The following is a 15,823-nucleotide window of genomic DNA, read 5'->3' as shown; positions in this document are numbered from 1 at the left end:
CTGTTGGTGTTAACCTTGATAAGAAAACAAGTCTTGTATGAAAGGTAAGCCAAAGATGCCCTTGAAAGTGTTCAAAAGGTGCCTTCTTTTTGAGGTTACTTCTGAATACATCCAAGTAAAACTGCTTCTAAGAGATTTTCGTTTAGCCAATGCCTAGGTGTATAAAAGATGTTTTCATTGGTTATTTGGCTCATGCATGTAAAGAAGGTTATCAATTTGACCTTTTTTATTTTGCACGCTGGACCCATGATTTTCATGTCTTGGCTGTTTTTTTATTCCAAATCTCAAACTTCTCTAGCCTTTTGCAAAGGTTCTCCGGTCTGTGTGCAGTTTGGACTAGTCTGCTTTAGATCTCAAGCCAAAATGTTTAAAAGCCAGATACAAACCTGGCTTCCAAAAACTAGTAATTGTTTACCTAAAAAATCTGCTCTCAAAAAAAGGGTCTTCCCTCTGTATTTGTAATGTGAGAAAGAATTCTATATTATTTGGTATAATTGTAGTGCTACGTCTACTCTTCTTTAATACCACACACTCTGGTGTATTGTAAATGATGTTGATGTTGATTGCACAGCACTTGGTAGTAGAGTACAACCTGATAATGTGGGGTTAATGAGTTGTATTAACATATTTTACACATGAACAAAATGTGTTAAAAGCTAAGCTATTAATACAAAAGAAAAATAATTCTGCACTGACATCTTGTAGTTCAATACATTTTTGGCTATTTAAACTTATTGTTAAAATGGATTACTTATTGTCTGTCCAAAGAAGACCCCATAATTCTCTATGCATTCCCTCCGGTCTCTTGAAAGATACTTGTTCTTGTTTCTTTGACTTTTTCTACACAGGAAAAAAAGAAAAAAGAAGTCACTTAAGAAAAAGACTAATCTGTACATTGTAATATTCATGAAGAAGGGAAAACAATTTGATCTCTGATAGTGCAAAACTCTTTCAGTTTCATTTCCCGGGTGAATTCTAGGACACACAATTGTGAGATTTGTGCTATTTTCTAAAAATCAATGCCAAAAAATTTACAGCAAATGTATTCATCAATGATAACATATAAATATTTTATTTCATAATAAATAATATGCCAATCTGAATTCTGAATCAGTCCATAATCCATATACAGCAAAACCTTGTCAACATTTAACTTACTAAAGCACTACAAATGTCAAAAATGGAGCTTACGTTATATAATCTACTGTCTGAAATGAACCTCCTCAAATTCCAAATAAGACAAATCTTCTTTGTAACTGCTTATCATTGACACATCTCTAATATTCTTCAGTGATAAAATGAGATTTTCAAATTATGCAATGGGCAGGCCATACTGGATGCAAAATTGGTACCATATTCATTTAGAACAAACTAGACACCATTAGAAGACTTTGTTGTGAAACCCTATGACAATGTGACCATCCATTCAGGAGAATTAGAGACCACATTTTTAGCAAGCTCATTGTAGCAGCAATTTCTGAAGTCAGATTGGCATATTTTCATCCAGAATCAACTGGATATCATAATTAGTTTTCTGGTGAAAGCCTCATGTCAAGATGACTTTCCACTGGAAGGAGTAGCAAAATGTTCAAGATAGGTGCCACAATTACAACACTGGATGTCTGATCATCACAATTTTCATTTAATACGACCTAGATATAATAAGAAGTTTTCTGGTGAAAACCTAATACTGATATGACATTCCATCTTGGGGAAGTAGCAATCAGATTTTCAAGATAACCACCCTATGACATTCCATTCAGGAAGAGTATATATAACAAAATTTTCAACACGGCTGATGTGGTCACAATGGATGTCAACTCTGTGCCATTTTTTTTATTGGGGACCAACTAGACATCATAACAAGTCTTTCAGTGAAAGCTCATGTTGACAGGACCATCCAGTGAGGTGGAAGAGCAATAACAAGTTTTCAAGATGGCTATTAGAGTCTAGGCTAAACTAATTTCATTTAGAACCAATGAGACATCACACATCTTGTGGTGAAAATCCCCATGTTGATATGACCTTCCAGTCTTAAGAAGAATCAATGGCAAGATTTTCAAGATATCCATTATGGCAGCCATAATGGAGGTAAGATGGACACCAATTTCATTTAGAACCAAGCAGACATAAGAAGTCTTTTCAGTGAAGTCCCATGTTGATGTGACCACTGATTCAGGTGAATTAGCAATAACAAGATTGTCACTATGGTGGCCATACTGTATGTCTGAGCAAATCCATTTACATTTAAGAACAACTAGACATCTTGAAAAATCTTCACTGAAAACTTTACGCTGATATGCCTTTCCATTCAGGAGAAGTAGCAATAACAAGATTGACAAGACGACTGCCATGGTGACCATGCTGGATGTCTGCACAGCACCATTTTTGTTTGAGACCAACTTGACCTTGGGACAAATGTGTGTGTAAAGTTTTAAGGCAAAGTAGTTTACGAAGAATAGCCATAACAAACATATGCTAACAGATGTCACACAATGGACAATAGATGTCACACAATGGACAATAGATGTCACACAATGGACAATAGATAATCGAATAAGCTGTTCTAGTCAGTGACCAGTAGAGATAAAAGAACAGTATCTTTTATGTTATGTAATTAGATGATGGTATGTTAAGCTATGAACATTTAACAAAGTATAATTACCATTTTGCACAAGAATGCTGCGTGAATACTATAAAGTTCATACTTTTCTGATATTTTAGTTCTTTTATGATTTGCCTTTTAGTTTTTTCTGCTTCATGTTCTATAGCAACAAAAGTGTTCCAAGGATAAAAGAAATCAAAAACAATGTATCAGACAAAAATTAAATTTCCTCACAAACAATAAATTTGCTGAAGAACAGCAAAATGATAAAATTACCTTTTTGTAATCATTCATCAAGGCATCTTTAGTAATGAACTCTTTCTCTTTTTCAAGCTCCAGAATGTCCATGACATCACTGCCAGCCTCCATTTTGTAATCTGGAAATTTTTAAAGAAAAATAAGCCGATTGATTCTTTTCTCTTTATTATCTATCCATATTTTCTTTCCTCATCATTTCCCCCACTTCTTCTGAGTCCCATACAATGCTCTAATTGAAAATTCATTTAAATACACATGCACAAGCATCTCAAAGGTGGGGGGGGGGGGCAAGAGAAAGCTTTATCAAAGCTAGAATGAAACAAGAAAATTAGACTGTGTCACTGTTGCACCTTCAGCAAGCCCAGGGTACATATTCACAACCCAAACTGCCAAAATTCTACAGGTTCTCACATCTTAATCATAACTGAGTAAACAAGATATACACAATGTCCATGTAAAAACTGAACCAAGGTCAAACACTGCTGTATACAAAATTATTTGAAGCAATGCTAATACATGTAGTTGACTCAGAAAAATCTACTAAATATCAACTTTACCAATTACAGAATCAGCCTCACAAATTTCAGAAGAAACACAAGTAAATCTATAAATAACATCTAGTGTCTGACTATAGCAAATTCAGTGCACTGGGACAAAAAGTTGACATTTTGCAATTATATTATTGATGCTATAATGAGACTAAAGTTTTATGAATGATCTTGCACTTTTTTTTAATGTCATGACATTTTTTGATTAATTTTATGATATAAAACCAAGCTCAAGGAAAACACATGCCTGGCCAAATGCCAAGGTCAAGGTTAAAGCATGAAAGACGCTTCTTATGTTTTTTCACAGACTATTACATGTAGTAGCCTCTTGCTATTTATATCTGACAAATAAGTACTGAGTGAATTGTGCTAAAGCTGATGACATGTCTGATTATGGTACACATTCTGTATTAGCAATCTGTTATAGCAGTAAACTGGAAATGGACTTATGTGGACAAGGAGTATCACAAACCTAAAGCATATCAATGATCAACATCCAATGTTGATGTCATTACCCAGAATCCAACAATGACATATCACGATGGTAATATAAGAAATCACTATTTTGATGTGTTATTATTCAGCCACTATATTTTAATCACTTTAGTTCAAAGAGCTGGGAGCTGCTGATTATAATGATATATGGAATGGTGTTTTCAGAAATCGTGACACATCTACAGTACTATGACATGAACAAATTAGGAAACTTGAAGCTACTATTTCCACTGATTGATATAAAAAAACCAGTGCATCTCTGACTTCATTTCTATTTTCCAGTGTTGCACCTTGGATCTCAAGGTCATCGGACACTGTCCTTCATCCTCCATATTTTAGTGGACAATAAATATTTTAAATGGAAAAGGGTACTTAATGCATTAATATTGCAAACAAATGGGATAATTATACTGTCTCTGATAGTTTTGCCGCCTTAACTATATTGTTTTTATTGGAGTATGTTTTTCTATAACATTAACCAAAACTTTTTCTAAGTTTTCATAATCAGTGTTGATGGATTCTAAGTCATTACTCTTTGACCTGGGGTCACACTACCAGGCAAAGTGAGCATCTAAGTTGCCTAAAAAATGAAAAAATTCGCCTTCTTCTGTTAGGAAAGCAAAAACCACTTTGCCCTGTAATTTTTAGATGTACATTGAGTAACAGTAGCTATTAAGATGCTCCTCTTCAAAGCTAATTATTTCCAGTGTTATAGCCCAAGGTGAAATGTAGGCTTCAAGCCATCAAATAGCTGGTGCTGATTTCAACTGCACCGACAAACAGACTCTTGCACATTCACAGGCATGTGTTTTGATAGCTGATAGACCATTAACCCTTTCCTGAGTAAGTCATAACAGAGAGATATTATATGTTATCTGGTTATAACCACTATCACTGGCCAATTTCTGCAAGTTATCATTTGATGACAAAAACATACTGATTTGTGTTTCGAAACTTAAACAATAGCATGTAAATAGCAATTTGTGTTTTAAGAAAGCAAATTTTTAGTAAATTATGTTTCTCTGAGAATACTTACCCGAGCACATTAACATTAGGGGATATAAGCCTGCTACCTCTCGAATCCAGCCCTACTAAAAGATGAAAATTCGTCTTTTCGGTCTATCTCATATAGACCAAAGGGCAATAACTCTTGCCCCTTACCTCCCCTTGCCACTGCCAGGTGACACTAGTTTTTTAAGCTGAGCAATATATATTATACAAGGATGCTCGCATAGCGGGGTGGTTGGGAGGGTTTCTAAGTAATGTGATTGGGTAAGTATTCTCGGAGAAACATAATTTACTAAAAATTTGCTTTCTCCTTCAAATACGTTCCCCGATCACATTAACGTTAGGAGAACAGGTAATAGGAGGAGGGAATGCTAAGCATCCTACCTCTACCCCGGGTACCTTCTAGGGAATGATGGCTGAATTCCCCATTTGAACGATAACCCGTTCTCCTAATTTCATCAGCAACACAGCCTAGGTCCCATGATATGTGACCCCTATATACGGTTAAGAAGATAGTTATTGAAATCTTCTTACCTATGAAATTTCACTGCCAAATCCAGCGAAGCTGATAGGCTGTGCTGATTGTTTTAAATGGGTCTGGTAGTCATCTGGGCTGCCAACACAGGCCCTACCAGATTCAAGGTTTGTCTCTGCGAAGCCAAATCTCTGAGATAAAAACTGGAGAAGGTTGACTCTGCATGCCAGCCAACAGCTTCTATTATATCTCGGACCGAAACATTGCGTTCGAATGCAAGGCTCGCCGAGATTGCTCTAATCTCATGAGCTGTAATCTTCATGAGGTGACTCTGATTTTGTGAGACCTCAGAGTACGCTGAGCGTATAACCCACTTGAGCCATGAAGCATGGGCTTGAGGGGTGATATCCCGTTTACCAGCTTTGACCAGAAGAAAGAGGCGCTTACGTGTGTCCTGACACACCTCTGTGCGTTTTAAATAGTGCTTGAGTGCACGAACAGGATCTTGCATGGCTGCTGCTCTTGACTTATCTATGGAAGAGAGCAAGTGAATGACGATTCTTTGATTGCCAATGGATGGTAACCTATTTTTGGCTACAAAGCCTGGTTGCATCAGGAGGACCATCGAACCATCTGATCTGAACTGAAGAAAGTTCGGGTCACTGGAAAGGGTATGTAACTCGCTCACCCTGCATGCTGAAGCTAAGGCTATCAAGAAACATGTTTTGTATGATAGTAGCTTTAACGAAGTGTGGGCTAAAGGTTCAAATTTGTCTGAATTGAGCCATGTTAAAACCCAGGACAGATTCCATTTTGGAAACAGGGTGAGGGATTTTGGTCGATTGAAATCAAAATTGGCTAAAAGATCTGATAGATCTTTGTTATGCCCAATATCACGTCTACCATGATGGCGGAATGTGTCTGATATCATGGAGTGGTAGCCTTTGATAGTAATTGGGGCCAACTGTTTCTCCTCGAAAAGCCAGAGAAAAAAGTCGGCCAGTTGAGGGATTGAGACACTCAAAGGGACGATGTTACTGATATGGCACCAGTCCCTGAAAACATGCCACTTTCCCTCATAAGCCTTCCGAGTGGAGGGCCTTCTTGTTCTTGAGATTCTCTCCACAATTGAAGGTTTAAATTGTTTGTCTCGCATGGCTGTCTGGACAAGAGCCAAGCATGAAGAAGAAGATGGTCCAGGCAGGGGTGGAACACCCGTGACCGCAGTTGTTTGAGAAGATTTGGGTTGGTTGGAATCTTCCTGGGTAGATCTATCGCTAGATCGAGTAGATCGGTGACCCAGGACTTGTTCCATCTGAGAGGGGCAATCAGAATCATCCGACAGTTCTTACCCCTTAACCTCTGGATTATTTTCGGTACCAAAACCGTGGGAGGGTAGGCGAATGCCCATAACCCCTCCCAGCTGATTGACAGAGCGTCCACGGCCCAAGCCTCTGGGTCTGGAACTGGAGAGACGAAGGTGGGCAACTTGTGATTCCACCTTGTCGCAAAAAGATCGATCATCGGATGCCCTCAAAGTGTGCAAATCCGAAGAAAGACTGATTGATGGAGTGACCATTCCGTGTGAATGACTTGACCTTTCCTGGATAGAGTGTCGGCCAAGACATTGAGTCTGCCGGGAATGTGTCTGATTTGTACGTTGATGTGGAGATTGTCGCACCAACACAGAAACTGCCAGATTAGAATGCACAGGTCTGGTGATTTGGTGCCCCCTTGTTTGAGGAGGTAAGTCACCACCACAGAGTTGTCTGACATAATGAGGACAGTTTTTCCTGAGAGTTGATCCTTCCAGAAATGAAAGGCATTGATGACAGCCCTCATTTCTAAAAGGTTGATGTGGAAAGGCCTCTCCCCTGGTTCCCACGTGCCACTGACTGTAGCAAAGTCCGGCAACAGGTGGGCACCCCAACCGTAGGTACTGGCATCGGTACATACCGTTATCTCTGCTTGGGGCATCTCCAGAGGAATCCCCTTGGACAGCCAACCGGGCTTGTGCCACTGACGCAGGAATGATTGTATCTCGGGCGTGATCATTATTGTTTGATTGAGGGGACTTGAAAAGGGGCGCCATTGTGCCAGTAACGTCATTTGTAAGGGAAGCATAAAAAGACGGCCAAGCGGGATCAAGTCCGCCACCGCATTGAATAAAATGAGGAGTTGCAAGAATTCTCTCACTGAAATCCACGTCCGGTTGGAAACGGACTTGATGAGTTCGATGATCTGGATTACGCAAGCGTGAGGAAGCCATACCAGATTCAGATCGGTGAGAAACTCCATACCCAGATGGACAAAACACTGGGATGGATGGAGATAGGACTTTTTCCAGTTCACCAGAAAGCCTAGATGATCTAAAAGTGCTAAATGATCATTTCTGCCTTTGAGCAGAATAGAATTTACCATATGTTTTTGGAGGATGTCGTCCAAGTACACTGCCGTCCCTGTAGATGAAGTCAAGCAGAACAGGGTGACGACGCAATCCATAACCTTGGTAAAAGCCCAAGGGCTGATGTTGAGGCCAAAGGGTAGGACCTGGAACTAATAAACCGCGTCGCGGTAAGCGAATTGGAGAAATTTCCGTGACGCGGGGTGGATAGGGACGTGAAAATATGCGTCGGTCATATCTAGACTGATGGCATACTCGTCCCGCCGAATGGAAAGACGGATTGATCTTGCCGTTTCCATCTTGAATTTCAGTGGTAAAATGTATTGATTGAGGCGACTCAGGTTGATGATCAGCCTCAACTTGCTGTTTGCCTTCTGGATAAGAAACAGCCTGGAATAAAACCCTGGTGATTGCGTTTTTTTTTTTTCACAATCTCCACCGCCCGTTTTCCTATGAGCGACTGTATCTCCTGTTGTAGAAAGATATCCTTCTCCCGATCGGACGGTACGTCCGTGAAGAGGGGAGAGGAGGACTGGGGAGTGGGTTGGATAAATGAAATCCGAAGCCCCTCCGAAATGACCTGGATCACCCAATCATTCTGAGGAAAAAAGGTGGTCCAGTGGTCCTGAAATTGCAAGAGGCGGCCGCCCACAGGTAGGCTGTCCGCGGGTGGTGGAGAGGGTATGTCAACTTTTAGAGTTAGGAGGCTTGAAGACGGAGAAACTTTCTTTCTTACTGCCTCTGTATGGTTGCCTCCTAGCTTGATTAGACTGTTGTCTCCTGGCATTAGGTTGGGATCTATACTGCACATTTGATTGTAAGGATCCCTTGTCCCTGGTCCGCCAATCATTCCTCCACTGTGGCAGGGGCTGATTTTTTTCTAAACGCCTGCGAGGGTTGGGCGGCGAGTTGGAGAGGCAGTTCCTGAGCTACCTGCTTCTGAACTTCTTCAATTTTTCCTCCAAAGAGTAAAGGTGACCCAAACTGAGTCATCCGTAAAGCCAGAGTATGATGGGGCTTGAGCAACATGGACAGCAGACATGCGCCACGTCGTATCAGGTCTAAGTTGGCAGAAGCAGTCAACGCATTAGCCATGGAATGGTGAGTTGCCCTGTTAATAACTCTAGCAATCCGGGCCGTTGCTTCCCAAGCGTGGTCACTGTATGATTTTTCTGCGAGTCGGAAAATGGCTAATGAAGCCAAGTCTAACATTGAAGACGTAATGACTACGTTCCGGACTAGCTTTGACGTGGCATGGAACACATTTTTGTCCACTTTGTAAAACTGTGAACTGCTGCCATATTTTTTGTCCAGGGCCGGAAGATCCATACTGAAGGTGTCCAAATGAGTTTTGTACCAGTGACACGAGAACATCGCTGGTACTTGGCTTTCTGAAAAGAACACCTTAGTATTCCCCGGATCACCTATTCGTCCTGATAGACGATCACTGATCTCCTTAATTTTTGCCGACTGGGGAAAGAGCCGGAAGGACGGTGTATCTTCCTCCCCGTCAAGATCTACAGACGCCTTAACTTTGTAGTCTTGAGTGGCGGTAGGAGGTGGAGGGCATTCTGAAGTTGCCAACACCCTATAAATTTCTTCCACTGCCGCCTTGAAGCCAAACTCAGTCCGCCATGGTTGGATCTGTGTATGGCTGATTTGCAGGAGTTTCGTCACCCTCACTGTGTGCCAAGTCGTGTTCTGGAATAGCTTGCATCTCTGGATAGAGCATACCAAGTGCCATAGATGACGTGATTCCGTCATCCTTGACACTGTCACTAACTCTCCCTTGTGGATAAGCCGTGAACATATGGACAGCCGGCCCTGCCGGCTGGTTTGTCTGGCTTGTGGTCAGCCTGAATGTTGGTGACAGTCCTGCTATCACCGGTACCGGCTGCTCCAATGGCCTGGCTGGACGGACAGATTTCTCACTAAAATCTCCGCCATAGTATTGGTATGTTACCGGCGGTACAGCTTGACGGACGGATTTATCACTAAGATCCCCGTAAATCATATCTGGTCGGACCATTTTAGCAATAGGGTCCCCATGCTGGTACAGCTGGATGGCCGGTGACGTAGAGGTTGTATAATGAAATGGATCCGATGGTTCCGGTAAAAACCCCATGCGTCCTGACTTACAGACCCGAAGGCCATGCTCGGACATGCGGGGGGACTTACGCCCACTGGCAGCCTAAAATTGGGGGAACATTCCCCCAAAGAGTCAGAAAAAGCTGTGGAAGCGAGCGAGGGAAATAAGGGTAATATCTGGGCTGATGTCAATAGCTGCGTCGTCGTTTCCTGGACCAAACGACGCATCTGTTCAAAGGTGGACTGTTGTACCCTGTCAACATTATTTTCCTCCATTGCCGCTGATGTTACTGTGGCTGACGGTTGCAAACGATGAACTTTAGGTGAAGGGGGGACCCCAACGTCCCCCACTCCCTTTTTCTGCCTTCTAGACTACATCAGCCCACATTTGCTCTGTCCAAGTATTACACACACTGCATGGTATAGATGATGTACACTTGGTACATACAATACAAGAGTCATGGTTGTCTTCTTTTGCTTTGAACCTTTTGCATTTCATGCATTTGGTTGACATTTCTACTGAAACGACACAAGAAAAGAAAACAAAGCACAAATTAGCAATTCAGCATGTTATTAATTCGCTAATACCACAACCGTTACTAACGGAGTAAGCGAAATTAGTCCGTGTCATGTTAACTCTTAACTGACAACACGAATTCAGCGATAGCGTGTGTAATACGGTCTTCAGTAGACGAAATCCATCAGGATGACAAAGTCACTCAATTTTGAAAAAATTGTTAAAATAATGGATACAACCTGTAGAAGAATGAGTGTCCAATGCAATAAATCCAAATTTAACTTCAGATGATCCAATTTAACACTAAGATGGCTTAGATTGTTTGGAGGTATAATGTACGTGTTATCAGTACAAGCGAAGCTTAAAAACTAGTGACACCTGGCGGTGGTAAGGGGAGGTAAGGGGCAAGAGTTATTGCCCTTTGGTCTATATGAGATAGACAGAAAAGACGAATTTTCGTCTTTTAGTAGGGCTGGATTCGAGAGGTAGCAGGCTTATATCCCCAAACGTTAATTTGATCGGGGAACGTATTTGAAGGAGAAATGAACTGGTGATCTGATTATTTTAAAGCCGCATGTGCATTATTTTCTTAATAAAATCATTTTGAAACTGTAAGTGAACCTGTCAGGGTGAAAAATGGCAGCGAGCACTGTGTCTGGGAAGTACCACTCTATTATACTGTCTGTTTTTGTAAACATTTGGGTAAATATATTCAGGAAAATATTCAATTCATAGAAAGCAAGGTCTAAATAATATGTTATTGATTTAGCATATAAATGCAATTATGTAGGTTCCATACGTATGGGATAACACTTTGTTGTGGCATTCAATAAGCGCAATAAGGTAAAAGTTCTTGTCACTCATTTTTGTGAAAATACAACAATAAAAAACAAGCGAAACAAATACTATTTAACCAATGCCTGGCATTACTACAAATATATAGACAAATAATAAAACCATAAATTTGCAATCCTATCAATGGACTGATGTAATAAAGCTAAAATTACATTAAGAAAATCCCTCTTTCTAAAAATCGATGCACTCATATGTTGGCTGTTTCAATTCGGTTGGAAAGGTGTTTAGTGCACATACCAACTGTAATGCTTTAAAGTGTTATTTATGAAAGTTAGGTAATGTTTTATCGGTACCAAAGAAATTGGGATGAACAATTTGGTATGAAGACATGTTTGCCTTTTCTCTCATGTACATGTTATGTTATTTCAAACAAGTTTACATTACTTTTCAACTGTCATTTTATAGAAAATTTTCATAAGGAATAAAAATTCTTCTTTAAGGACAGTTGATTAAGCATTTTTACTAACTTGCACTTACAATACTGTAATCTATTTACTCCTTTAAGTTAAATTCATTACAATGTATAGTTTATAGTCTTCTTTAAAGCCATGTGGTCAAAATACACTGCATGTGAATATTACAATTTTTGTATGCATACAAAATGTTTATAATGTACATACAACTGCTTGAAAATAAAATAGTGCTGAAAACCAATGCATACTGATAAATAGAGGACACACACACACAGATATATATATATATATATATATATATATATATATATATATATATATATATATAGTGTATTTTGATTTGCTTCCACATATCCCTGTTCTGTCATAAAGGAGAAGTCACTTCCCCTCAAAACCAAGCCTAGCTTTTCCATTTACAAGACTGGAAATGGAGCATTTTGTAAACAACTAACAAGTCCAATTACATCAAAATCTCTGAACCTACTGTGAGATGTTGTAAAATTGTGCTTGCAGAAAGAAAACTATCTCTCAACTGAATGAAAACTGTATTCTGATAATCACCAACTACAGCTGACAGATTAATGGTATACATACAATTTTATTGTTAGAACTATACAAGATATTCTTATAACATGTAGATCCTCTCATTAAGTATTCAGCACAAAAAATATATCACAAATGTCAATTAGAAAATTAGATTTGGAATGGCCCTGTGTGTCAAAATTCTTGCAACCAATGACAATAAGGTTTTCAAAATGAACCAGACTTCTGTCAAGATTTTTTTAAAAAATTATTCAGGAAAGAGATTTTTGTTCAGTGATGGCTATTAATTATTAATGTGCAATTTTGACATCCAGTCTTATCTAAATACAATTCAATGTACACACTGACTTAATTCTATTTTTTTTCTTTCAACATACATACTAAAATATCATAAAGAATGAAAGACATATCCTATCATCCCTGAAAGAAGAATTAAGTTTGCTCTCCAATTTGTTAAGGAAATCAACAAGTCTATTGGTCTTATGTTCATAAACTTAAAATTTTCACTGTTTATGGTGAGGCATGTAATTGTAATTTCAGGGATGTTTCTTACATTTCTTGAAAAGTTGAGAAAACACCATCTATTGTTGAGTCTGCATCCAAACGCATGGTCAATTAGACAGACTACTCAAATTTACATAGCTTCAACCAAGATCCTTGTGCAGGGGTTGACAATTCACTTGCTCAACTCAAAATGGCAAGTGAAAACCTCTGGTAGTAATATGAAGTTTCAAATGAGTTTCCTGACTGAGCAAGTACTGATTTGGGGCTGAACAGTCTTTCACTTTAATGAAATATGAAGAATATCCAGCAATACGTTCTATTTGAAGTATGTTTCTATTTGTTTTAGTCTATCTCACAGAAGCACTTTAATCTTATTCATTATTGCTAATAAATGCTTACGAGATAAAAAGAAGATCAGTCTCAAGTTGTAATTATTTACAACTGGTTCACAAAGTGTCACAAAATAAGTTCTGGAAAACAACCTTCCACATGATTCAATTTAGGTCATAAACATTATCAACTTTTATATTTCTAAAATAGCTGATTAAATAAGAGTTTATTCTGGTCCAATAAACACATGTAAAATGATATAACCTACTCAATTGTGTGTTTGAAGTTTGGACACTCCATTAAGTATAAAGCATGCATAGGTTCATTTGGACAGGTACCATTAAGAAGAAAATCCTTGGCTGATCTGTTATACCATGGAATATATCAATTTCTATTATTAATGTATGTGCAATGCCTGGAAGAAAACAAGACTGTCACTCCTGAAAATGCTGCGTGTCATGCGATATGCAAGACTTGTAATAAAAATAAAAAAGAATTGCAGGAATCGTTAAGCATATATCATTGCACTATGTCTGGGACAATAATATCAGGGATCGTCCTGGGCTTCGCCAATGTCGCAAATTGCGATTTTTTTTCCTTCTTGGCGACAAAAATATCCCATCTGGCGATTTTTTTGGCGACATACGTTTTGGTTATTTAATTTGTACATACAATCATGGATTTGGACTGGATAAATTAAAAGGCAGAGCGAAAGGAAGCCACAAACTTGACTAAGCAATGCATTGGTATCAATCTGTTACACAAACAATCCTTTGTTCTTATTGACAACCCCATCTTTACAGTACATTGTTACATCATAATCTGCTTATGCTGACATCTGGGCTGAATACTGTATGCTGCGATAGTCAATCATGCTACCGCACTATACCTACAACTGACCGACTTCTGAAGACGCGAATAGAACAGATACAATTAATTGTATGGCTAATCCTTCTGTTTTTTTTATACATATACCAATACAATAGTTTTGCTGAACCTTCATAGAAAACTGATAAGCTTTGAAGTACCGACAACTGTGTATAAATACAAAGCAAATGGAAACAATCTAAATCACAATTACATCTGTCGCCAGTGCAGCATTTTACTCATTGATCTTTTCCTTTTGCCATCAGTCCTGTGTTACGGCTGCAGAGACTTAAACTCCGCAACAAGAAATAGCAAAAAAAAAAAAAAAAAAGCAGTTTTGCATAATTAATAATAATTATTTATTTCTCAAAATACAAGAGTGAAAGAATCCCGAAGTTGGGTGTGAATTTATGCTTATATATACGGTCCAATATTGCCAGGTGTTGACTCGTGTAAGTTTCATTCGTGGGAATGGAGATCCTATTTTTCTTCTCGAGAAAATTTAAACAGCATTCAGTGAACATTCTTGGGATGTAGGAAGCAATTCGCTACAAGCTTTGTGAAGCTAGCCATAAAAGGGGGGTGGGGCTGCTGAGAGACTACTGGTGTCACCTGTCAGCACTGTACACTGTGAACGTGGATTCAGTAAGATGAACTTCATAAAAACTGACATCAGAAATAAGCTCTGCATCTCATCTCTCGAGAATTTAATGAGAATCAGCATGTACAGATGTGAAAAATTTGACTTTGAAATTGCATTCAACAAGTGGGCAGCCCTAAAATCGCGACGGATCTTCATGTAACACTTTGTAACATTTTGTTAATGCTTCTTGTAATTAAAGTATTAACTAATCCATCTTTTGTAATTTTCATTGCCTGTTACATTAATAGACTATATTAACACTTGGAAAAATGTACACTACTTTTTTTGGCGACACTTTTTGAAAATTGGCGACAAAATATTGAGGTTGGCGATTTTTTTGGCGACAGCTTTTTAAAAGCCAGGACCATCCCTGAATATCATGGCACTGAGCGACCAATTGCTGGGGGCTGTTGCCACTAGTACTGGTGCTAAACACATATTTCTGCATTCCATGGTCAGGAACAGGATCGGCACTGAAAAAAAGTCAAGATTGTGAATATTACATGTAAACAGGATCGATTTGAGTCGAAAACAGGTGACGCATACTTACAATGTTTAATAGGTACTTCGGATAATGTTCCAGAACAACTGACAATACTAATATTAAAAATGTTGCAAGTAGGACTAGCTCCTTGACTATAAATATAAAAATTTACCTAAAACTAAAAAATTAATTTAGAAATTAGTTGACACTGACTGCAGCAGAACAATACTTGTATAACGCTGTACGTAACATAAGAACAACCGGAAAACTGCGGTTATTGGTCCTACTAAACATCGCAAAGACGCGCAAAGACGGGCAATGACAAGCAAAGACAGCGCAAGATGGGCAAAGACAAGGCAAATACAATAGTGGAAAATACAGAATGTTGATTCCTGTTTTATAACAAATATAAATGTTTATACTATCCATAAGTTTTTCGTTGTTTTTAAATGTCTTTTTTCACTCACACTTGTAATGAATTATTATAAATATTCAGCAATGTCTTTTGTGAACAAAATGGAATCTTCTTATCATTACTTGTAGCATATTTGATAGCATTCAATAATGATGCAATAAATTCCGTGGAGACACATATTTTTAATAAACATGTGGTAAGCACTGGGAAAAGAGAAGCTCGAAAGGAAGCTGTCAAAACTGTACCAACTGAACATTTTCTGTTATTGGTATTTGTTTCATTTAAAGAAATAAAAGAAATATGTTTACAGTCTATGTGTTGATATTTTTATAGTTAGAGAACGCAGCAAAGGCGCGCAAAGGCGCGCAAAG

The 15,823-nt window shown here is 38.6% G+C and overlaps 1 protein-coding gene across 1 annotated transcript in view; it reads right to left on the bottom strand.

The window, feature by feature from the left end:
- The window catches only part of LOC149807405 (DNA methyltransferase 1-associated protein 1-like), a 55,777-nt gene extending 40,490 nt beyond the window's left edge, over positions 1-15,287 (bottom strand). The window contains exons 1-3 of the mRNA XM_089966413.1: positions 15,104-15,287; positions 2,882-2,982; positions 752-840 (exon numbers count right to left, since the gene is read on the bottom strand). Of these exons, the coding sequence (XP_089822539.1) occupies positions 752-840; positions 2,882-2,974 (182 nt within the window). The 5' untranslated portion in view covers positions 2,975-2,982; positions 15,104-15,287. The remainder of the gene's footprint in view (positions 1-751; positions 841-2,881; positions 2,983-15,103) is intronic.
- Between the last annotated feature and the right edge of the window lie 536 nt (positions 15,288-15,823).

The sequence above is a fragment of the Sinohyriopsis cumingii genome, chromosome 1 (genome assembly GCF_028554795.1).
Source record: "Sinohyriopsis cumingii isolate HCF-2022 chromosome 1, ASM2855479v2, whole genome shotgun sequence".
NCBI lineage: Eukaryota > Metazoa > Mollusca > Bivalvia > Unionida > Unionidae > Sinohyriopsis > Sinohyriopsis cumingii.
The sequence above is the reverse complement of the archived record's forward strand: the minus strand, read 5'-3'. Positions and strand labels throughout refer to the sequence as shown.